Genomic DNA, 26,321 nt, shown 5'->3' with positions numbered 1-26,321 from the left:
GTATGACAGAAATCTTTTTTTACAAATAGGCAAAAACATTATTTTAAAAGTATTTTTAAAATGTCAACTTGGTACTGAACTCCAGCTTCTCATCACTGTAGCCAAGATCTATCATCAGGTAACAAGTTCACATCAAGAAAAAGAAGATAAAGCATAGCCTCACAATGCTGAGTGTAATTAGCAGAAAACCAATGAAACAACCTAATCCATCCTTTAATGCTGAGGCCTACCCCATCGCTTTGAGTACAGCCATTGTCCGGATACAAACATCCAGTACTCAGCGCCCCGATGACCTTGCTCAAATGCTTCTGCAGAACTGGTACCTCTGGTGTCCACGTGTCCTATATGGTGCATTTGAGGAAACCATTTGTAACGGTTAGAGATGAGATGTCCCCATACACAAAGCAGGTCCACTCCTTAATGGGAAATTGTAATGATGATAATTAAAGAGAAAAACAAGTTATTCAATCAATTTATGATTCATCTTTGAGGAAGGTGAAGCACATTGGCCTCATTATGAACTACAAGTTATCTTAAGAAGAATGCACTGCAAAACTGCCTTTCAAAGTCACGTGACATGAGCACATAGTCCACATTGTTAAGTCCTTTCTTGGCATACCTCAGACTTTCATTTATACAAGATACATCGCTGTATAAAAATACAAAATAAGAAACATGAAAAACGAGAGTTCACAGAACACCATAACTCCCACAGCGATACCTAAATTTTAATAAAATAATAATTTTAACGATCGTTTAAAAAAAAAAATCTGAAAGTTTACGGCTATTGAAGTAGTCCAGAAGCAGTCCCGAACACCACCCTTATACACCACCCCATTGAACCTTTATTTAAATTGAAGTAGCATACTGCAAAACTGGAGGTTTTTGGAAGTATTAAAAAAAGCAATTTGTGTTCGCAGTCTTCAAGAATAGAAATAAATGTAAATAAAATAAAGATTGTAAAAGTCACATCAATGAATTAATTCCAGTTTTACCACCATTTGCCGCAGTGCCTGCTACATCACCGGATCCAACACATAACTGTATATTAGTTATTCGTGCCTGTATCGGATCAGTTTATGATCGAGGATCAACTTATTTAGATTCATTATTATATTGTTGGGTGGTGTTTGTGTTAATTTTGACGTCCTTAAAAACAGTACGTTTCCTGTTTGAATGATTTTCAATTTTGTTTGACTGCCAGACAGGCAGACAGAGTAGAAATATTACCCTACTCCTCCACACGCATGTGCAATTGGGCAGAATTCTGAGCCAAAGTACGGCAAAACTAAAGACTTGTCTTCCGATTCATGTTTCATTTCGTGTTCACAATATAACATTGAATTTAAATAGGTTGATTCTTGTCATAAACTGATGATCAATAACTGATAAGACAGACAGACAGACGGATGGACAGACATAACCCAATTGCTTAACCCTGCTTTTTGCTTCACGTGCGTGGGTTAAAATACATACGCCTGCTTTCTTGGCCCAGACACCCTGAGACTCTTGTACCTTATTTGGTTCAATGGGGCTTGAATTCCTGGCAAATCTATCTATAATTCCAGTAATCTCTGTGTGTATGCGACCGCTGTTTCTCGACAACTACCGGTCCGATATACTTGAAACTTGCCAGGTATATTGCTGGGGACCCGAGGATGTGCCTTTTCAAGGTTTCATATTAATCGGACAAGTAGTTACCGAGCTATGTCCAAAAAACGATTCGACCAATCAGAGAGCAGCGAGCTACCGAGCTATGGCGATTTAGCCGTTCGCCGTTCGCTTTGGCTTTGCGAATGGACCAAACCATTTCATGTAAATAGAGGGGGGGGGGGTTCTACCGTACTCGCAAGCCGTTCGCTTTGGCTTTGCGAATGGACCAAACCATTTCATGTAAATAGAGGGGGGGGTTCTACCGTACTCGCAAGCCGTTCGCTTTTTTTTTTTTTTTTTTTTTTTTTTTTTTTTGTATACAAGATCGAGGCTCGTGAAAGAGCTAACATTAATCACACAAAAAGACAAACCGACACACAAAACACAAAAAACAAGGGGAGCGGTAGACAAGATGGGGAGAGAGGGGAAGGACACAAAAGAGAGGGGGAAGGACACAAACACAACATTTGAGAGCAGGGACATCGGGAGGACTTGGGGGGAGGTGGGAGAGGATTAAAACATATGAACACTGCAAGGACTCTGGGGTGAATTACCGGGGGTAGAAAAGATCAAGGTTTTCGATGGGGGAAGATAAGAGATGGTGGTGAACAGCTGTTTTAAAGACCTGGAGGGAGGAGTGGGATTGAAGGGAGTGGGGGAGTTTGTTCCAGAGGCGGGAGAAAAGGGGAATGAAAGAGTGAAGGTGAGCAGAGAGCCTAGACTTTGGCAGTTTAACCAGAAGAGGGTTGCAGGCAGATCTTGTGCGACCTGAAGGAATATTGGGGGGACAGAGCACAGAGAGAGCTGGGGGAGCAAGGCCGGAGAGGAGTCGGTAGAAGACAGAAAGACCACCAACCTGCCTGCGGTGAGTGAGTGAAAGGCCCTCGGCGTTGACTACATCGCAGGAGATTCCAATGATTCTGAAAGCTTTGGCCTCAACAGCGTGAAGCCGAGGCTTTGGCTTTGCGAATGGACCAAACCATTTCATGTAAATAGAGGGGGGGGATATAATTTTAGATATATATATAGTACGGGCATGCCCTAGTAGTTACAAAATTACCAAGCAGAGAGATGTTTTTTTTAATGTAAACAATGTCGACCTCTAAATCTTTTTATAACCGTTCTACAGCAAAGTACCACTTTGGGTGGTGCTTCATCATGGTAATGCCCTGTGGAGATTACTTCTCTGACATTCTCATTTATGTATTCCATTGCAATCTCTTCTATTTATCTAGATTCTCGGCCCGTTCTCATTGTTTACCTTCAGTCATTATTTATTTATGTATTCCACTCGTATTCATACAAGATGTTTCCTGACCTCGTTTCATCACACTTAAATGTAGGTCTTTAATAAGGTCACTGTTCATTAGCCTGTCCACCTGCACAGTGGTTGGGTGGGGTGTTGCAATCACGCATGGTTGTGTGTGTGTGTGTGTGTGTGTGTGTGTGTGTGTGTGTGTGTGTGTGTGTGTGTGTGTGTGTGTGTGTGTGTGTGTGTCGAGGCCATAACTATTTTTTACCATTTGAGTGTTTGCCATCAAATTTTCCAGCAAACTATTACGAGAATATGGATAAGCCGACTTAAAAATGGCCCAAAAGTTCAAAGGTAAAGATCGCATAAAAGAGTCAATTTTCATTTGATTGACTAGAAATTTGAACAGAATTTGCATATTGGGTCATTGAATTGGTTCGCCAATCCAAAGCGAGAATCCTATTGTCTTTGAGGTTAAAAAGTCAAAGTCACACAACTCAATTTTCATCCGATTTACTTGAAATTTGAACAGAATTTGCATATTGGGCCACTGAAGCCTATTCTTTGACGTCAAAAGGTCATGGTCACATAGACCCTCATACAAAAGCATTGGTGGAATCACAATCGACCAAAAAAAAACCGCAGGTGATTGCATTCCTTAAAGGTATCTGCATGGTGCTCTGCAGCGGACATATAATAAAGTCGGACAGGAATCGAAAGCACAGGTGGTGAATCGATTTGGGAAGTCGAAGGGGTTCCATAAAATACCTGCTGAGTGCAGGTGGACGAGCTCCAAGCGGCACGGTCCTCTGGCCCCATGCACAGGCTGAGTGTAGCAAGCGCCTGCGTGTGCACGAGCGTGAACAGAACTTGCAGAATACATCCAAATAGATCTGGAGTAGGGAAATACAGACGTAAGCAAAGCAACAAAGAACACAAACGGAAAAAGAAAATGTCGATTGTTATTCGCAGTTCGGTTCATCTCAACCAGCATCCATAAATAAAGTAAAATCTTTTCTCCGGCCACATAATTACGAGTATTTTTTTGTTTTGTGTACAAAAGCCAGGCTCATGGAGTAAGCGAATCAAAAATCGATCGTTTCAACATGACCAATTTAAAATATTTCATGGAGAAGACCACTTTCATATAAAGCTCTTCTCCAAACCTTGGTCAGAAAACCCATCAGCAATTTACAACATTACTTGTTGATTCTTAATATGACAAAGCCTGACGTGACAAAAAGCTGGAAACAAACTTTCAATCTGGGCTTTCAAAACACGAAACTCGGACCTTGGAGCATTTTTCCAGCTGCAGCGGCTTTCTCAAAATAGTACCCCATCTCATTACACGCGTCACGGTTCCTTCATGCGAGCTGGAGATTCGTGTGGCTAGGCCAGCAGTCAGATTTATAGCTTTGAAAGAGAGAGAGAGAGAGAGAGAGAGAGAGAGAGAGAGGAGAGAGAGAGAGAGAGAGAGAGAGAGAGAGAGAGAGAGCCAGGGGAGTGGTGTGCATCTCTCTTTGTGAAAAGCATCATCAGCCATTGAAATCAGGGCTAATTACATGACCCGCTGGGGACCCCTCTCTCGTATTATTAGGGTCGAGAAGGCAAGCGGCTTCCAATCATGAGCCCTTTTTGTGCCCAACCAGGCGCAAGTCCTGGCAGCTGACAATGAGAGGGTGGACAGCATGCATAGGAACCTTATTGGTGCTTGTTCTGGGGTAAAATGAAAAAAAGAAAGTGCTGTGACAAAAAAAAAATGCACATGTAGTTGAAAGGAATTAAACAAAGCTTAAGTAGATATTTCGTAGTGACACCGTTGGTAAAGAAAAACACTTTGGCTTTAAACAAGACGATACAAATTGACAACAAAAAGCACAAGGTCGTTTGGCCATCGAGGTGGCAGACATCTGCTGCATCGGCAGACCAGGACATTTTGGAAGACCTGAAGATCTGCTCATGCGTTTGTCCTCAACCAAAGACAACAGCACAGCAGTGTCGACCTTCGGCCGAGCAGAGGAGCAGCGGCGGTAAAGGCAAGACGGTGGAATTAGTATGCTGACAGTGATGCACAAATCCCTTCGCTCATTTAACAAACGGAGAGATAAGAGAAGCCCGCGAGGAAGCAGATAGCAGAGCTATTTTCCTCTCGGCATTACGTGCTCCTACAGGATGCCTCACGGGGTCGATAGTACACAGTCAGGCGGTGGTAGCAAAAGGGCCTTGCTGTGCTGGCCCACATATTATATGCACAACAAAGCAAGGGGTGGCTGTGACTGAATGACAAATATAATTCGACTTTGAGCAGTAAAGAAATAATGAGCAAGCCTGAAAAAGTTAATATCGAAGGGGAGGACAATTAAACACTAAAAGGCCGAACACAATGTGATAGAAAATGAATTGTACAAAAAATTAAAATGATAAAACAATAATTCCTTAATTGGAAATGTTTCATCAAGAAATAAAGTCATGCATCCTATCAAACCCAATTATAGTTCAGTGCTCAGAGCAATTCCTACAAATTACCAGTTATTAGTGGGTAGGGATTTTTATGTTCTGCTTCAAAGATTGAGAAGACAAAAGCACCACAAAAAAACAAAAGACAAAACAAATCAAACTTCTTGCCTTTTTTATTTTCTACCTTCAAAATGTACTTTCTTCCGACCACCCTCTCTGTCACCCCTCCCGCACCAACCCTTCCATCCCCAACAATCCTCAACTGACGTCCTTGGATTAGATCAAACATACATTAAATAAAGGACAAGTTCATTAGGAATACCAACGGACAAAATAAAAACCACTTCCTCGATTTTGTACCTCTGTCCTTTGCAGCATCAGATACGCCAGTGCTAAAAAGTCCCTGTTCAGGTATCCTGTCTCATTCTGACCATCCAGCAAGTTTATTAGGTTCTATATACTCAATTATATTCATTTCATTAACCCTGACAACAAAATTGGATCCCCAAGAAATATTCTCCATTACAAACCAAATATTCACAAGGGCCATTAACCAGTGTGGCAGCTACATTCAAGTGTAAGGTGTGCACAGAGGGAGCTGCAGAGGGAGGAAATGTTGAGTTAGATCTTGGAGACGGCGTGAAGCTGGAAGGTGTGAAAACATTTTGCTACCTCGGCGACATGCTGAATGGAGAAGGTGGATCAGACTCGGCAACGGTTGCTGGAGTGAGATGCGCATGGAAGAAGTTTCGGGAACTGAGTGGCGTACTGACGAGGAGGGGAGTGTCGTTGAAGCTGAAGGGAAAGGTGTATGCCGCATGTGTGAGAGGTGTTATGATTTATGGGAGCGAGACATGGGTAATGAACGTAGAGCAGCACCGAAGGCTGGAAAGGGTGGAAATGCGAATGGTTCAGTGGATGTGTGGAGTATCGTTGAGAGAGAGGAAGACAAATGATGAATTGCGAAAGATGATGGGAATAGAGCCTGTGATGGATGCTGTGAAGAGAAAAAGGTTGAGATGGTTTGGTCATGTGTTGAGGAAGCATGAAAGTGACTGGTTGAGAAGAGTGATGGAAATGAATGTAGAAGGAAGTAGAGGACGGGGAAGACCGAGAAAGACTTGGCTAAAGGTGCCGGAGGAAGAAATGCAGGCAAGGGCGTTGACAAGGGGAGATGCAAAAAATAGGGCAAAATGGAGAAGATTGCCATGGGGACCGCAAGGCTAACCCCCGCTCTAGCAGGAAAAATGGCCTTAAAAGGCCTGTTGTTGTGTTGTTGTACAAACCAAACTAGAACGGCACTCGGTAGAGCGCATACCTCCGCCAGGCTTAACAGTTCACATTTTGTATCCCTCTGATAGGTCGGATCTGGATCCGGACCTGAACCAAAATCTAACCGGCTTGTTCATGTCACTTACACAACTCATCCACCAAGTTTTGTCATAAGTCTTCCACAACTTTTTGAAATAGTATGCTACATATTGTTTTTGGCCCTGTCTCTCAATGGTGAAGAATCACTTTAAAAATTCTCATATCTGCACAAGCATCTTCACCAAAATCGAATCGATTCGTCCTTGTCACATACCCAATTTGTACACAACGTTTCAGGCTGAATCCGGCCAGAACTTTTTGAGCTATTGTGCTATAAATCGGTATTAGCCCTATCACTCAATGGTGAAGAATCACTTTCAAAAGTCTCTGATCCAGATCAAGATTCGAATCTTCAGCAAAATTGAATGATTTTTTCCTTGTCACACATGCAACCTGTCCACCAAATTTCAACCAAATCCGTCCATAATTTTTGAAATATCATGCCATATATCAGTTTTAGCCCGATCTCTCAATGGTGAAGAATCACTTTCAAAAATTTCTAAGCTCCAGATCTGGATCCGGATCCTTACCAAAATCTAATCATTTCATCCTTATCACATGGTCTTTCATTTGCCTTGATCTTTCCTGGGAAAACCATATTTCCAAGCTGACTGGGCATTCTCTGTCGTGCGAAGTCCTTCCTTGGCACACCTGAGCTCCTCACCACATACAAGGCTTTCATCCGCAACTCAATGGAATACTGCTAACCCCTCTGGGCTGGTGCTCCTGCCTCACACCTAGCTCGGCTTCACGCTGTTGAAACCAAAGCTTTCAGAATAATTGGAATCTCCCACGATGAAGTTAACTCTGAGGGCCTTTCACTCACTCACCACAGGCAGGTTGGTGGTCTTTCTGTCTTCTACCGACTCCTCTCCGGCCTAGCTCCCCCAGCTCTGTCTGTGCTCTGTCCCCCAAATTTTTCATTTTAATTTGTATCCGGGGGAAACATTTAATTATCTCAACAACAGACCAAACCATCTCAACATTTAATTACAAATTTGTAAATTTGTATCTCGGTCTTCCCCGTCCTCTGTCTGTGCTCTGCTCATTTTAATTAGAAGACTAAAGATCTACAGGTTGCACAAGATCTGCCAGCAACCCTCTTCTGGTGAAACTGCCAAAATCAAGACTCTCTGCTCACTTTCATTCCTCTTTTCTCCCGCCTCTGGAACAAACTCCCTCACTCTGTTCAATCCCACTCCTCCCTCCAGGTCTTTAAAACATCTGTTCACCACCATCTCTTGTCTTCCCCCATCCAAAACCTTGATCTTTTCTACCCCCGTTAATTCACCCCAGATCCACTTTTTTTGAAATACCGACCTCTTTCCTGAAATCATAGCAGTGTCCATGTGTCTTATACCTCTCCCACCCCTCCCTCCCCCCTTTCCATGGCTCCTCCCTCCAAGCCCTCTCCCTCCCACAGATCTCCCGATGTCCCTGTTCTCTACTGTTGTACTTGTGTGCTTCACTCTCTCTCCCCATCTTGTCTCCCGTTCCCTTTATTATACGTTTTTTATGTGTCGTTTGTTTTTTGTGTGATTAAAGTTAATTCTTACACGAGCCTCGATCTTGTATACAAAAAAAAAAAAATTCCTTGTCATATACACTACCTCTCTGCCAAATTTCCTCCGAATCTGTCCACAACTTTTTGAGATATCCTTTTCACAGGCAAACAAACAAGCAGACAGGGAAAAGTATAGCCACCTTGTTATAGAGTGCAAGAGGTAAGGGCCAGGCTACTTGAACACAATGGCCTACTCTTATAGAAAGGCACACCTTTATCTTTAATATCTACCAGCGAATTATAACAGACAGGACACCCACATTAACGTCTCTCCGTAGATCCACTCTTTAATATCTACCAGCGAATTATAACAGACACGAACGACACCCACATTAACGTCTCTCCGTAGATCCACTCTTTAATATCTACCAGCGAATTATAACAGACACGAACGACACCCACATTAACGTCTCTCCATAGGATGGCATACTCATTGATGCAAGGCCTTGCTTGCTCACCAGGGTGACTGTTTGGAGCTGAGTGGGGATTAGAATTCCCCTGAGATGTCTTATCGGCCCCAAATAATATTGTTCCAGAAGACTAAAGATTATAAATTTCATGATGGTGGTGGCCCCGAGTGCAGCCAACGAACTGGTTTAGGATTCAAATCCAGGTGAAGGCAGCAGTATGAAGGATTTCAATTTTAAGCTTGTGCAACATAAGCTAGTCTGAAAATTACCACGTTGCTACGGGAGTGTAAGAATAAAGGAGAGCGAAGTCGATGGCACACCATCACAAATCTGCACGCTTCCCACCAAAAGCAAAGTTGAAAGATGGCAAAAAGTTCCACCAGGAATGACCCAATATCAAATTTTGAGTGAAAAAAATTTCCCTCGTTTTTTTTCCCCATGACCCGAAACCCCCACCTCCACCCTTGGGTCAAATTCAAAAAACCGTTACATATTTCATGCATCCCCCAATGCTGATTGGATAAACAAAGTTTCATTAAAAAATAGTTAAAATGTGCCCTTAATTGCATTTATTGGCATATGACCTTTTGACCCTGCCCTGGAGGGCGGGTCCAAAATGATCATGCTCTGGCACCTTCGTGCCACGTATTGATAAGTAACTACCAAGTTTGGTAAATTTCCACCCAACCGTTTAGGGGGAGACGACGTGATGAACAGAAAGACAGCCAGCCAGACAGCCAGACAGACAGCCAGACAGACGGAGCTGATTACAATATCCCGTTTTTTTCAAAAAGCGTGGGGATAAAAGCCAAGCCAGCTCATTAATGACCTTAAGTGAGGAAGTGATTTAAGTTTGCTGCTTGGTCTGCTTGCAACACACATCCTTACTTTGAAGTTTACTCTTAATGCTCCCAGTGCAACTTGAAATAGGTGACAAATATTATGTCTCTGAAAATGCAACAATGTCCATGTCCTCACAACTGAAGAAGAGTAAAATGAGAAAATGGAATTTGATGCGAATGTATCGATGGATAAATAATCCTCTGACCACATTAGTTGTCAACCCAACTGTATGTTTGATCTCAATTAAAGGTCATATGAGAGAGAGAAAAGAGAGAGATAAGTAGAAGAAAGAAAAATAGGAGAAATACCGCTGCATGCTCACCTGGTAGAATAAAGCAATATACCACACCGACAAAGGTATTTTAAACAGTATCACAGTATTTTAAACCAATTTCATTGGATACTAGAAGACAGGGCAGCATGTCGAATCATATGAACGTAATCATAAGACTTTAAATAAACAAACAAACAAAAAATACCTATTTTGGGGGGCAACCCCTCACCCCCACCACCCCACATGGACTCCATCAGACCCCGATTTTTCTAATGCCGTGAACAATCGTTAGTACATCACGGGTGATGAAGGTTGTGATCAAGTTTCATTAAAATTGTGTGTGTAGTTTCAGAAGAAAAAGCAAATTCCTATGTTTTGGGGGGAGGGAGGGGAGGTGTCAAACCTGGACCCACTTTGACCCCCTGGGAGACCCCCTTTCAGCCTGACTTCTTCAATGCTGTGAACAAACTTGAGTTGCAACATATCAAATATAATTTGTGCCAAATCTGGTCACAATCCCATCAGCAGTTTTGGAGAAGTTGTAAGTGTTTACAGACTGACAGACGGATGACACGCCATCCCACAAGCTCCCGGGAACTATACTGCATGGCCAAAAGGATATGGACACCAGAACATCACACCCGTATGTGCTCGTCGAACATCTCATTCCAAAATCATGGGCAATAATATGGAGTTGGTCCCCATTTTTCTGCTATAACAGCCTCCACTCTTCGGGGAAGGCTTTCCACTAGATGTTGGAACATTGCTGCGGGGATTTGCTTCCATTCAGCCACAAGAGCATTAGTGAGGTCGGGCACTGATTTTGGGAATTAGGCCTGGCTCGCAGTCGGCATTCCAATTCATCACAAGGGTGTTCGAAGGGGTTGAGGTCAGGGCATTGTGCAGGCCAGTCAAATTCTTCCACACTGATCTCAACAAACAATTTCTGTATGGACTTCACTTTGAGCACAGGGGAATTGTCATGCTGAAACAGGAAAGGGCCTTCCCCAAACTGTTGCCACAAAGTCGGAAGCACACAATCGTCTAGAATGTCATTGTATGCTGTAGCGTTAAGATTTCTCTTCACTGGTACGAAAGGGCCGAGCCCGAACCATGAAAAACAGCCCCAGACCATTATTCCTCCTCCACCAAACTTTACAGTTGGCACTATGCATTCGGGCAGGTAGCGTTCTCCTGGCATCCACCAAACCCAAATCCATCCGTCGGACTGCCAGATGGTGAAGCGTGATTCATCACTCTAGAGAACGTGTTTCTACTCGACAGAGTCCAATGGCGGCGAGCTTTACACCACTCCGGCCAACGCTTGGCATTGCGCATGGTGATCTTAGGCTTGTGTACGGCTGCTCGGTCATGGTAACCCATTTCATGAAGCTCCCGATGAACAGTTGTTGTGCTGACGTTGTTTCCAGAGGCAGTTTGGAACTCGGTAGTGAGTGTTGCAACCGAGGACAGACGATTTTTACGCGCTACGTGCTTCAGCACTCGGCGGTCCCGTTCTGTGAGCTAGTGTGGCCTATCACTTCGTGGCTGAGCTGTTGTTGCTCCTAGACGTTTCCACTTCGCAATAACAGCACTTGTAGTTGACTGGGGCAGCTCTAGCAGGGCAGAAATTTGAGGAACTGACTTGTGGAAAGGTGGCATCCTATAACGGTGCCACGATGAAAGTCACTGAGCTCTTCAGTATGGCCCATTATACTGCCAATGTTTGTCTAGGGAGATTGCATGGCTGTGTGCTTGATTATATATACTGTATATATATATATATACTGTATATATATATATATATATATATATATATATATATATATATATATATATATACACACCTGTCAGCAATGGGTGTGGCTGAAACAGCCGAATCCACTAATTAGAAGGGCTGTCCGCATACTTTTGGCCATGTAGTGTACATTCCAGGTGAGATAAAAATCAAATGCTTCAATTCAAGTTATGGTCTGCAAAATTATTACATGACGTTGGACCTGTTGAACGCAAAATTGAATCAGTTCAGGTTTGTATCGCAGTTCATACTTGTGCCAAGTTTGGTTGAAATCCCTTCTGTGGTTCATAAATTATTGAGTTAACAGATTTTCAAAAGAAGGTAAATTGACCTTTGACCTTTTGAACCCAAAATCGAATCAGTTCATTTTTGCATCATAGTACATACTTGTACTAGTTTTGTTCAAAATCCCTTCAGCGGTTCACAAGTTATTGTGGTAACGAAATTCTGCTACGGATGCACACATGGACGGACAGACAGATACATAACGGAAGGAAAACCCGAAAACACAATGCCTTTGGCTGCGGAGGCATGAAAAGAAAGAAAATGTGCACAAATTTTAAGAAGAGCTAACACCATCATCACCCTATACCTTACATACCATAGCCATCAATTTGTAAAAGGGAAGAGGAGGAGAACAACAACAACACCAACAACATCATCATCATCACCACCACCATCCTAAATGTACAGGTGTATTGCAGATACTCGCCAATTTTCCAAAACTTACCCATCACGACATTCCAATTTGTTTGCCACTTCCTGGACCATGATCCAAGAATATTGAAAGGAAAAGACCGTCTGTGTTTAAAACAAAATTATCTTAATAGCTCGTTACGTTACTTCCCAGTTGTATCTCCTACCTGCAGATTAACCGCTCAATCCATCGCTCGGTGACACTTAACTACACCAGCAGAGTATTCATATAAAAAGCCAATATTTGCACAGAAATTGCGAGCAAGGCTGTAAATCAACAAAATAAAATCTCGGTAGAGAGCATAACACCTCCACCAAGCTGAACAGTTTACGTATCCCAATAATAGGCCGGTTCTGGATCCGGCCCTGAACCAAAATCTAATTGGCTTGTTCTTGTCACCTAACCAACTCGTCCACCGAGTTTGTCATAATCCATCCACAACATTTTGAAATATCATGCTTCAGTGCCTATAGAAAGTCTACACCCCCTTTCAAAATTTTCACCTTTTGTTGCCTTATAGCCTGGAATTAAAATGCATTAAATCAGACTATTCCCACCTTTATTTCCACATCGTAACCCACAACTTCCAAGTGAAAAACAAATTCTACAAATTTCACAAAATTAATTAAAAATACAAAATTAATATATCTTGGTTGGATAAGTGTCCACCCCCTGAGTTAATAGTTGGTGGAAGCACCTTTGACAGCATTTACAGGTGTGAGTCTCTTCAGAAGGTTTATACAAACCTTGCACACCTTGATTGGGCAATATTTGCACATTGTTCTGCACAAAACTGTTGAAGCTCAGTCAAGTTACGTGGGAAGTGTTGATGGACAGCAATCTTAGAGCCAGGCCACAGATTTGTGCTTGGATTTTGGGGCTCTGACTGGGCCACACAATGACATTTATTATTATGTTCCTCAGCTACTCCAGTGTAGCTTTGGCTGTGTCCTTCAAATCGTTGTCATGCTGAAAGGTGAACTACTGTTCCAATTTCAGTTTCTTGCAGAGGGCAGCAGGTCTTCCTCTCGGATTTTTCTGTATTTTGCTCCATCCATTTTCCCTTCTATCCTGATAAGTGCCCTGCTGATAAGAAACATCCGCATAACATGATGCTGCCACCACCATGGTCCACAGTAGGGATGGTGTTCTTTGGGTGATCTACTGTGTTGGGGTTGTGCCAAACCTAACGTTTTGCATTTAGGCCAAAAGGTTGCATCTTTGTTTCGTCAGAACACAAAACTTTTTGCCACATGGCTTCAGAATCTCCAGTGTTTTTTTACATACCTCAAATGGGACTCATGCTGGGCTTTTTTGAGTAATGGCTTACTTCTTGCCACCCTAATGTACAGGCCAGACTTGTGGAGTGCTTGGGACATTGTTGTCACATGCACAGTGACCAGTCTTTGCCATAAAGGCCTGTAGATCTTTCAAAGTTGCCATTTGCCACATGATGGCCTCTCTGATAAGTCTCCTCCTTGCATGGTCATCCAGTTGGGAGGGACAGCCTGATCTAGGCAGGGTCTTGGTGGTACAATACGCCTTCCACTTCTTAATGATTGTCTTGACTGTGATCCAAGGTCTTGACTTCACCTGATCTGTGCCTTTCGACAACTTTATCCCGGAGGTCTTTTGAAAGCTCCTTGGTGCTCATGGTTGAGTCTTTCCTATGAAATGCACTATCAGGCCTGGGGATTTCAGATCTCATCGCTAACCGTTTTTCGGTTCCGTGATTCAAGTTTATGGGAACCGATGGGAAACAAAATTCCGGTTCAGTGCCCAAACCTAATGGGAAACGATTTTTTTTTCCCTTTAGAATTTGTAAAGCAAAACATTTGTAATCTATATAATAATAGCGTAAGGACTCGACTTTGTTATCCCTTTTACGCCGCACCCAGTGACCCGATGCCCACGGCACTAATGGATTTACGATCTACGAACCGCGCTCTTTGTTTATCACATACAGCCATACTCGAAAAATCTGAATTAGCCGACGTTGGGGCCCAGAAGCATCCGATTAACTGCCGATACGACGCAATGTTATTGGCGTCTGCTGGGTGAAGGCGAAGCAAGCCGTCCGCTGATTGAACAGTCGAAGGTGACAGCAAGCCGTCCACTGAGTGGACAATCCTGAGCATGCATTTGTGCCGGTGTCGTCGATCGCGGTGTACGCTAACCTCATCAGGTGGGTTTATCATAATTTCTAAACATTCCGTAAACTGGGTATCTATTTGCCTGCTCCTGTCTTCTCCCACGGCCAGTTATATGTGGCATGTTCAAGAGCACGGTCGTTCAAAGATGTGTATATCAAGGTTGATAATACGAGTACGCAAGGAGTCGTCAGAGGCTTGACTATTACCCCAAACATTGTTTATCCAGAAGTTTTAAAATAATTTCAACCTCTGATACTGCGTTCATTGTATTATATTCCTACTGCTCTGCCTTGACATTGACGCTTACTAATGCGCCAGTATGGGGCTAATTCCAGTCAATTTACTAATCCGTTCATTTTTTAAAAGTCTATGGTTCTACTGCTGTTCCTTTCCATTGACACATACCACTGCGCCAGTGTGGCCAGAGTGGTGCTATGCCGATTCCTTTTACGAATCCATTCATTTTTCAAAAGTATATCGTAGCGTTGTCATTTAAGTAGATTGCAATAAATACGTTGTTCTTCCTAACTCTTACTCGGACAAGCAAATCCCCTATGCCACCCATAATGGTACACTCTATCCATACACTACATCCTCCGTTCCGTGGATGTTCCACGGGTTTCGGCTAGTACAAAATTAAAAATGTAGTCTCCAATAATAAATCCTGTCATTTACATGTATGCAATGTAATTAACACATGTTCATTATTGAGGTTGATGTTTATTAGCGCTGAGGAAGCGCCTCGAGCGAATGACTTCCAGCCAGTGTAACGCGAATTCCTGTCACAGGAATTCTGAGATCATATAAGTGTGACGTGGCAGTTCCTGATTGGTTCGTGTTGGGGAACCCCTTCTCGCTGCCGACGTGACGTAAATTCGCGCACGCGCACTGGTGAAGCGCGAGATTCGGCCCAAGGTTCTTATTATTATTATTTTTGTATACAAGATCGAGGCTCGAACCATGATCGAGGCTCGAAATTCCATGCCCGAACCTCAGCGCAATCCAAGAGGATTCACTTGTTATCAGAGAAGAGCAAATTCTGACAATTTGATTGTGTATACCCTTATGAAATAAAGTTTTTTAATTATTATTTTAAGTTATATGATGATTCTCCATTTTTTTTAGAACTGACTTTCACAATATTTTCTTTCATGAGTTGTAACGCAAGACGACAACGGACACCGTTAATGCTTTAACTATTATGAAAACCAACACCGAATCGACCCCCCCCCCCTCCTCCTCTGTTCGGTCTGCACAATTTGAGAACCCCTCCACGTCTCGCATAGCACTGTACTTACTACTACTGTACATACTAGTTGATTCTCCCTTATTATTAGGTTTATGATACTCACAGCTTTTCAGAATTTCTCCACCACAGAATTAGAGAGAAACAAATCAAAACAAAATACTTATTTCAAGTCAAACTGAAAAGTTTAATAACATTGTACAACTTCCATAAGTTTCGGTGCAACAACTTAAAGGTCATAGGCCAATAAATGGATTGTATTGCAAACTGTGCGATGTTCCGCAAGTCCCATGTCCATATAATACATCGGAACAATGTGAAAAAGTTCGTATTTAAATTCGTGTCCTATAAACTTTAAGTAATATCAAACGTATAATATCAAAGTAGGACTTCAAATATAAATTTCAATATCGATTTTCTTGACCGAATTGCATGTTCGTCTTGCCGAAATCATTGAAAACTGTTGGCCCCTCTACTTTCAGGTAACATATCCATGTACTTTGAGATTTTGTGTACGTAGATTTTGCCTTACACTGCCTTTCGGCGATGGTAAACGTACTTTCGGTTCCGTATTTTTGCTATCACGTTACCGACACGCTACCGGTAACGATCGTTTCCGTGAAATCCGCAGGCCTGACGGACTATTCAGCAGAGGAAACCTACAGGAACAGCTGATTTTATTCTGAAACTAGAACGGCACTCAGTAGAGAGCAAACCTCCGCCTGGTTGGCCATGTCACTCAATGGTGAAGAATCACTTTAAAAATTCTACTAGCTGGATCTGGATCTGGATATTCACCAAAAGTGAATCGATTCTTCCTTGTCAAATACCCAACCTGTCCAACAAGTTTCGTCCAAATCCATCCATAACTTTTTGAGATATCCTGCTATGTATCGTTCTTGGCCCCATCTCCCAATGGCGAAGAATCAATTAAAAAATTAAATAATTCTCATATCCGAATCCATATTCAGATCTTCACCCAAATCGCATCTAATCGTCCTTGTCAGACACCCAATCTCTCACCAAGTTTCGTCCAAATCCGTCTACAACTTTTTGAGATATCCTGCTATGTGTTGTTTTTTGGCCCAATCTCCCAATGGTGAAGAAGCACTCAAATTATTCTAGTAGCCGGATCCGAATCCGGATCTTCACGAAAATCTAATCATTTCGTCCTTATGACATACGCTACAACCCTGCCAAATTTTGTCCGAATCCATCCACAACCTTTTGAGATATTTTGTTCACAAACAAACAAACAAACGGACAGACAAACAGACAGGGGTGAAAACATAACGTCCATCCACTTCTGGTGGTGGAGGTAATAATCAGAATCACTACAATTTAACACATGTGGAGGCCAATTAACTTGGTGTGTGATTGTGAAGGTGATTGGTTACACCTGGGCTAATTTACAATTGTTATTAAAGGGGCTGGACACTTATCCAACCAAGATATTCTAGTTTTGCATTATAATTAATTTTCTGAAATTTGCGGAATTTCTTTTTCACTTTGAAGTTGTGGGTTACGATGTATAAATAAAGGTAGAAAAAGTCTGATTTAATAAATTTTAATTCCATGCAATAAGGCAACAAAAGGTGAAATTTTGAACGGGGGTCTAGACTTTCTATAGGCACTGTTTCGTTTATAGTTAGATCTCTCAATGGTGAAGAGAAACTTAAGAGATTTAAAAAATTCTCGAATCCGGATCCGGACTACGATCTTCACCAAAATTGAATCGATTTGTCCTTGTCACACACCCAACCGTTCCACCAAGTTTCGTCTAAATCCGTCCACAACTTTGAGATATTGTGTTAAATGTCGTTTTGGCCATATCGCTCAATGGTGAAGAATCACTTTAAACATTATTGTATACAGATTCGGATCCAGATCTTCACCAAAATGTAATCAATTCATCCTTGTCATACACCCAAACTGAACACCAAATTTCATCAGAACCCATCCACAACTTTTTGAGACATCCTCTTGAGAGACAGACAAATATGAGTGAAAACATAACCTCATTTATCATTTATGTTGTTTATGAAAACATAAACAAATTACAGCACATCCAATCAAAATACAGCATATAAAAATGATCCAAATGCAATGTAAACCTACTTTCCATCTCTTCCCAAAGGAGAGTTAAAGATTGCTTCACAAAATCTTAACGTGTTTCAAAGTCCATTCTCCTCACGACTTACCTTTATCTAATGGCTGGGGCATTGTGAGCACCAGAAGCAACAGTAACGAGCAGGGGTCTCGGAATAGCAGAGGCACCGGAAATTGTTCCACCTTGCTGGACCTATCACATGACAAGACAGTTAAATTTGCGAGGACACAATGTACTTACTCCCCAAGAAAGAAAAATGGTGGCGCACATAAACAAAAGCACAAACGACTTTGAAAGACTTATTCAGGTATAATCAATTATTAACAAGTATCATTTCAGGCAAAATCCCTCATTTCCAGCCAATATCCTTCATTTTGTTTCCAGACACACCATCCTTTCCATTCCTTCATCCACTATGCATATTTCATCTATAAATACCACGGTGGGAGAGCAGTTTTCTGTCTAGCCTTGTCTGACGGGCACTCACATCATATCCGCACCGAGTCGTGTCTGCGTCAGGTGCACCCAGGGGTTGTAAGCCATGTCGATACGGTAACAGCGGATGCCCAACGCCAAGATATTGAAAAGCTGGCCTGAAGGATTGAAAACAACACGACAAACACACTCGGTTAGTGAAGGCAACTGTGCATGATCCCCAAAAATAAATAAATAAATAAATAAATAAAAGGATATTTCACTTGAGGAACTTATGTTGGTTTAGTTCGAGTTGATGGTCTGGATTCGAAGTTTATGGAATCCAAGGTGATTGCAGGAAATATTCCATGCCACTTGATTGCAGGTTTAAAACCGAGCTGGCTCATTAATGACCTTCTGGATAGGGTTAATCTATCCACCACAATAGGTCTGATATATACATCTGAGACCAGTCCACTCACTCCGATGTACTCTTAATGCACAGGAAACTTCACCACTCCTTTCACGAATGATCGCGCTTATGATGACAAAGATGTACTCTGGTCGAGGCTGAAAGAATAGATTTTTAAAAGTCCATTTCACATTTCACAATTATGCGATTTCTTCTTCCGGCAAACAAAACTAACCGCACCACGCACTTGGCCGCAAGATAGACTCCATTAATTAGTACGAACTCAAGCAGCACAGACTAATGGAAGCGAGCAAAAACTATTTACTTCCTTGATGATTTACAGGTGTACAATGTAAATAACACCTGGGATTAATTAAATAACATGCTACGCTTTGAATATTATTGTCCACTCCATGTTATCACACATGAGGATGGAGAGAGCGCGGGGGAGTGCCCCTGCAGAGCCGTAATTTACATGTTTGAGTATCTGAAAGAAACACTTATACTGCCCTGGCAAAGCATGGTCTTTTGATCAACAACGGAGCAAAAAGGAGGAAAGGAACCAACCAACGTCGAAAGTTAGGCCCCATGAAAATTTAGACCTGCTGCCCCTTTTGAGTTGCAACACGACTACTTAACTCGAGTCGTCAGTTGTCGTATTCAATGCCAACCTGACCAGACAATTTTATGCCAACTCTGTGGTTACAAGTCGTTTATAAGTAGATGTCTCCTCGTCTTTGTAAACAATATTCTTCAAATTAGAGTTGATTGAGTGTTTTGCTAAAATATCCAATTTGGCTTGTCACACACACACAAAATTAATTTGATTGCAAAACATTCACCAACTCTAATCTTGCGTATGACAAATTACAGCTTACAAATCTACGTCTAAGTTGGATAGCCAAGTCACATCAGTTAGATGGAATGCCTCAAATCCTTCATCAATCTTCTGCTGGTGATACTCATTCACAATATGATGGATCGTCTGATCTGGGTGACCAGTCACATGCTGGGCTGTCTTTGAAATCCCATTTGTGGAGGTGGTGTGATGTCCTTGCATGGAGATTGGAGAGTACAGGTCCTGTTGCGGAGTGCAGACCACTGTTTCTGGGGGAGGTCAAAACTTGGAGGCTCTTCAGTTGGATCACTCAGCAGTTATTTGTTACCTCCGCCATCGAAGGTGGATGGAGGTTATGTTTCCACCCATGTCTGTTTGTCCTTTTGACAGCAGGATATCTCAAGTAGTTATAGATGGATTTGGACGAATCTTGGTGGACAGGTTGGGTGTGTGACAAGAACAAATCAATTATATTTTGGTGAGGATCTGAATCCTGATCTGGGTATTATAATTTTTAAACTTTTTTTTTTGAAGTGATTCTTCACAATGGAGAGATGGGGTCAAACATGATATGTAGCATAATATTTAAAAATGTTGTGGACGTATTAAGCCAAAACTTGGTGGATGAGTTGGGTGGGTGACAAGAACAAGCTGATTCGATTTTGGTTCAGGCCCGGATCCAGATTCGGCCCGTCAGTGGAATACAAAATGTAAACTGTTCAGCATGGCAGACGTATGCACTCTACCGAGTGCAGTTCTGGTTAGCGAGGTTGTTGTCTGCCCAGAGATTGGGCCACTTGTCCTTTGTGTTAAACCCCACATCACAAAACATTTGCAGAATTCTAGAAAGGTTTATGTGACTTGAGTTGAATTTTTGGTAGGTTCTGCAGGTCTTCATGGATTGGAAGCTCAGGTTTGGCTTTGATGCTGTCAAACTCTTCCGGCATTCTTGCTTTCTGGCGCAATTCAGAGGGACGAATGTTTGACGGAACTGGGAGCCACAGCAACGGTGTTCATTTCAGTGTACTGCTGATTATCCGCATCAGTGTTTTCAGGACAGTATCCAAGTGTATTATGTATTTGCTCTCTGCCCAAACAGGAGAACAGTATTCTGTTGAAGAGTACACAAGAGCAAGGCGAGCAGTGCGAAGAGTGCATGTTCTTGTTTCCCAGCTGGTGCCCACTAGTTTCCAGATTATGTTTATCCTGGTCTTGATCATTTCTGTGACCAGTTTTAGGTGTTTACGGAATGTGAAGCTGTGATCAAGGGTGACTCCAAGGTACTTGGGGAACAGTTTGTTATTGACTGGTTTGCCACAAAAGGAAACCTGGAGTTTGCTGTTTTCCAGTCGGTTGCTGAGATGGAAAATGGTAACTGTGGTCTTAGTTTGGTTTGGGTGGAAGTGCCATTAGATGAAGTATTGTTCCATTACCTTTAAGTCCTGGAACAGGGTAATGCTGAGACTTTCAAGGTTGATTGTTTGGGTAGCATTACACATTTCACCTTGAGACCTTGAGATCTTCACCTGGAGACATTCAGCAATCACCCTTGAGACCTTCAAGGTTGATTGCTTGTGTAGTAAGGGCAAGATCATCTGTGTAGGCAAACTATTTGGAGGTGGTATAAGGCATGATGCTCACATATATGTTGAAGAGGATTGGAGCTAAGACAGACCCCTTGGGGAAGACCATCATTCAGAGTCCTTATGGAACTTGTTGCTCTCCGAGTGATACCCTACATCTTTGATTGCTAAGCACATAAGAATGGACATGCATTGTGGATTGGCAGTGGAAAAGTCTGGAAGCTTTCAGCAGAAGACTATGTCATCATACGCTGATGAAAGGTAGATTAGTGCAACCTCTGCTTGAGCGCATGTTGGTAGCCAGCCTCAATGTGAGTGGGAAGTGCAAGTCCTTGATCAAGACAGCTCTTACCAGGTCTTCTTCCTTGGGAAGGTTGGGCTCTACCAGTGGACAGCGTCTGGCCATAAGGACACGCTCAAACAACTTGTGTGTCATACACAGAGATTTGGGCTGATAGCTACATGGGTCAGCAGCAGGTTTCCCTGGCTTAAGGATGGCAATGACTTTAGCCTCTCTCCAGGTTGATGGTATGACTCCAGTTGCATGGACATTAATGAAAAGAGAAGACAACCAATCACATCGATGAGGTCCCAAGTTCTTCAGTAATTCAGGATAGATGCGATCAATTTCTGCTGCTTTCCTTGCTTTAGTGGAGGAAAGGCCAGTGTCAATGCCAGCCCTAGTTTAGGGGCAAGAAAGCAGGGTTGTAGGAGGAGATTATGAAATGTCCTTGGAGAGTTCCTTATGGATTTTATGGTGAGCCTCCTTAGTTGAGGCATCTTTAGAGTTAAGGAGCAGCCTAGAAGCAACAGCAAAACATTCACCAATTCGAAACGATGTGCGGAAAGCAGAATCGAGTCAAATCATTCAAGGAGAATGAGCAAGATTAGCTTGGACGTGGTAAACCTGAGGATAAATCGAGCGATAAACGTACTAACGGTGCATTTATTAGTAAAGTGGGCTTACAGAAATGTATGCTGCAGCCTGATAGCCATGATAGTCATGATATATGCTTGCTCCAAGGAACAGATGCAATCAAGAGCAGATGTAGGAAATGAAACTATGGCACCCTGGAAGCCTGCAGGGGAAAGCGGTATTTGGTGGATGAAAAGTGTTTCTCAGTTGGTAAAGGGTTCAAATGTAACAATGAAGATGGGGAAACAGATCAAACTTCAGATGGACAGACAGTGAGGGTTAGCAGCTTACTTGGGACAAGCTAGTTAAGAACGGATGGCTAACAATAAAAAAAAGAGCAGAAGTTGAAAGGTCACACAAGAATCGCACAAAAAGTTACATGAATGACCAAAAGAGGTGCCAGTAAGACCCAAAACCTAAGGAATTGACAGCATTGTGAAATACTAAGTTTATGAAATGATGTATTATTTATTTTAAATTGTCTTGGACTAAAATGATGGCTCCAGTGTTGCATTTGGGATGGCAATAAACAAAATGTTAATCCTGTCATTGAAAATAGACTGCTGGCAGGATAGCATAGAGGTACACACATTCACATCCAAGCCGTCTAGCCTGGGTTGAAATGTCATCCTAGCTATAAACTGTCATGCAGGTGTCTCACAGGCACGGCAAGGCCTCAATGTGTGTCGTCTGTAGGATGGATGTCAAAACTGGGCGTCCAGTTTGCCAGCATAAGTCGGTGGACGTTAAAGATCCCACGGTGTCCTTCGCGAAGAGTAGGCGAGCTATCGTCGCCACCATGAACAACTTCCAAATTCCTACCTAACCACCAGTGGCACAGCCATGCACACTCCCAGGAATGATGCAACCAGCAGTCATAGACTGCATACAAAATGAACGAACAGATTCAAATTGCCAGTATCTGAAAGTTTAAATGTAACCCAAATTGACGCCATTGAAGTTTAAATAGAACCTTTCATTAACAGTTTGCCTCATTAGCCACATTCTTCCAGCAATATCTCAAAGGATCAATATTTGGTCGCTTTAATCACCTCTCTTGCTCTCATTTGACTCCCCACTTACATGGATCACCGATACACTTCCTAAGCTCACAATTTCTGGTTTATAAAATGCCTGCTTGCCAAACATTGTAATAAAGGTCGAAATATTACACTTGCAGACGTTTTCAAACTGACAGTCGTAGTTATTGACAAACCAGACGCAGCGTTTAGATAGAGAACTGTACAACCTTGGAAGCTTGAACTGCTCACTTGGGAAAGCCAAGCATCCCATCTAAACAATTCACTCATGGCACTGTGACCTTAGGTTAATATCCCACATAGTTAATTTTCTATCATCCACAAATGCCTTTGCAATCTATGAAAAGGTACACCGATGTGACATTGCAAACCTCACGAGCTCATGTGACAACTCATTCCTCCCCTGCCTTTCCCTCCCCCAATTGCGCAAATTAAATAATGCTCACCGCTTGGAGCCGTGCTCGAGTAACTATTCACTACCCACCGCGGAGCCATTCTACAGGGTTGTTACAGTCGATAGGCCAATTTGTCCGGCAGGCCAATTTAGAACTTAGAGTTGAAAATCCAGATCAAGTCAAATCTGAGTTGATGTTCAAGCTTCAGAGAATGAGGAGAGGTATGTAGTATAGGTTGTGCCCTTTGTGGAAATGTAAGTGCTGCAGGTTAAACAAAAGCAAAACATGATACTTGCACAGGAAAATGACTAATTACTATGGACGCAGTGCAATAAACAATTAACACCACCAATACAACTGGCACCGCCAAATGTGTACACTACAAAAGATTTTGTTGCTGGATAGTGATTTATTCAAAATGTTTTTTGTCCAAAGCCCTGCTTAGACCGTGTCGAAAAGGATAGCCCAGTAGTGAGGGCATCGGGGCCTTTCCGGTGACAGTCAATCAAAGCAGGCAGTCACTGGTCACTACATCCAGTAAATAACGACACCCCAACTAATGCAGTCTTAAAACAGCTGAGGGTTTGAATGAACACCTACCGAACTGTTCAACATGTGATCAGCAAGAATACTCACAGAGCTGGCAGGTAAATGGCAACATCACCTGGTTTGTTAGTGTTCGCAACCGAATCCCTGGCTCATGATGCCGGATACCAAGTGTCTTTGTAATTAATGTGGAAGTACAATGATGTCTAATCATGTCTTTGTCCTAAATGTGATATGTATATATATATATATATGTATATATATATATACAGACTTGGCATTTAATATGGAATATTTTTTTTGTGGGGGTGAACTTACTTTTCAAGATGTCTTAGAACCAAAAGTTCATTGGAATTATGTTGAAATTATTCTAGATTTTGTTAATGTGACCTTTAAAAGAAACAAAAACCACATTTGACATTTCGAAACAAATAAATTGATCCTTGAAAGTGATGTAAACTGATATTGAACTCAATTCATGGACAGTACTGTGTTAACCTTCTGTACGTTTTCCAGAAGTATCTCTTTATTTTGCACATTAGTCAATTTTTTTTTAAACAAAAACAGAAGTTAAATTACGACTGGGATTACGGACAGTAAAATTACAATTCAGTACTTCGTGTAACCCCACGAGCATTCAGGAGAGCACGTACACGTTGAGGCATGCTGTTCACGAGATTTGCACAGGTTTGGACAGGAATCGCTTGCCATGCAGTGACAATAGCCTGCTGCAATTCACACACAGAGGTCGGCTGCTGGTCCAAGTGGTTGATTTGACGCGTTAATTCTGCCCACAAGTTCTCTATCGGATTCATATCCGGGGACATGGCAGGCCAGTCCATATGCTCTACACCAGGGTCAGCAAGAAAGTGTTGGATCATGCGAGCACGATGAGGCCGTGCATTGTCATCTTGGGAGACAAAGTTTCCTTGAAAGGCTGCACGAGCAAATGGAAGCAATGTATCTTCCAGAATGGCCCTGTACTTGAACTGGTTTAGGTTTCCATTCAGAACAACCAGGTCAGTTTTGCCCCCTGCATGAAAAGCAGCCCAAACGGTCACTCCACCACCTCCAGCTTGGACTCTTGGCACTATACAATCTTTGTTGTAGGCTTCATGCACTTGTTTGCACACTCGGACATGGCCATCTTGACGATAGACCAGAAATCTAGACTCGTCACAAAAGATCACGTGATTCCAGTGTCCTGGCTGCCATTGACGGTGCTCTCTGGCCCACTGCAATCGGCGCTGGCGGTGTTGTCTGGTCAGGTGTGGCTTTCTCAGGGGACGCCTGGCACGATAACCTGCTTGAACCAGTCGTTGGTTGACTAGCCTTCTGGATACAGGCGCATTTGTCAGTTGCTGCCACTCAGCCCTAAGCCGATTAGCTGAATTGGTACGGCCATTGCGGACTAACCGGTGCAGCTGGCGATCATCCCTCCGTGTGGTTCTGCGGGGACGTCCTGGCCTTGGTATTGGAGTAGGGACACCCCTCTGAGCATTTCGTTTCAGGATCTTTGACACCTGACCTTGAGTGATGCCATACTGCCGAGCAATAGCACGCTGTTTCATGCCGTAATTTCGTAAAGCCACCACTCCATGACAAACAGCATTGTCGAGTTGACGGACCATCTCCAGAGGAAGCGGCAATAACTTTTGGAGACATGCAGCAGTTGTTTTCCACTAATACAGAACGCAACAACCCTTGTATACCCGACTGTGAAGCCAATCATCAAATGCACCTGTCCGTACATTTTGCCACGCCACCTGTGATATAATCCTGTTGTTGACTTCTTGCTGCGAAAGACAATCAGTGACATGGTTCTTTTAACAAATAAATCACCAAAGTGTAAAAGAAACTCACCAGATTGATATACTGAGTTAAGAAAGTAAACCCAAGTCAAGAAAAAAAAAAAATTCCATATTAAATGCCAGGTCTGTATATATGTATATATATATATGTATATATATACAGTCACGTGAAAAAGTAAGTACACCCCATGTAAAGTTTTGACTTTTTCCAACATATTTCAACATACAGCTATTTGATCTTCATTTCAACAATATTGATAGATAAAGGTGATATAATCTATCTATAATTCCAGTAATCTCTGTGTGTATGTATGTATGTATGTATGTATGTATGTATGTATGTATGTATGTCTGTTTGTCTGTGACCGCTGTTTCTCGACAACTACCGGTCCGATATACTTTAAACTTGCCACGTATATTGCTGGGGACCCGAGGATGTGCCTTTTCAAGGTTTCATATTAATCGGAGAAGTAGTTACCGAGCTATGTCCAAAAAACGATTCAACCAATCAGAGAGCAGCGAGCTATCACGTGTGCCG

General features: G+C 42.4%; 1 protein-coding gene across 4 annotated transcripts in view; it reads right to left on the bottom strand.

Annotated features, from left to right (window-relative positions):
- UBR3 (ubiquitin protein ligase E3 component n-recognin 3) overlaps positions 1–26,321 on the bottom strand; it is a 359,661-nt gene that overhangs the window by 23,071 nt on the left and 310,269 nt on the right. For all 4 annotated transcript variants that reach the window (XM_068122446.2, XM_068122447.2, XM_068122448.2 and 1 more), the window contains 4 exons: positions 18,316–18,421; positions 17,920–18,020; positions 3,674–3,798; positions 231–341 (listed from right to left, as the gene is read on the bottom strand). In XM_068122446.2, coding sequence (XP_067978547.2) covers positions 231–341; positions 3,674–3,798; positions 17,920–18,020; positions 18,316–18,421 — 443 coding nt within the window. The remainder of the gene's footprint in view (positions 1–230; positions 342–3,673; positions 3,799–17,919; positions 18,021–18,315; positions 18,422–26,321) is intronic.

The sequence above is a fragment of the Myxine glutinosa genome, chromosome 7 (genome assembly GCF_964187855.1).
Source record: "Myxine glutinosa chromosome 7, kmMyxGlut1.1, whole genome shotgun sequence".
Taxonomy (NCBI): domain Eukaryota; kingdom Metazoa; phylum Chordata; class Myxini; order Myxiniformes; family Myxinidae; genus Myxine; species Myxine glutinosa.
This window is presented reverse-complemented; position numbering and strand designations above follow the sequence as displayed.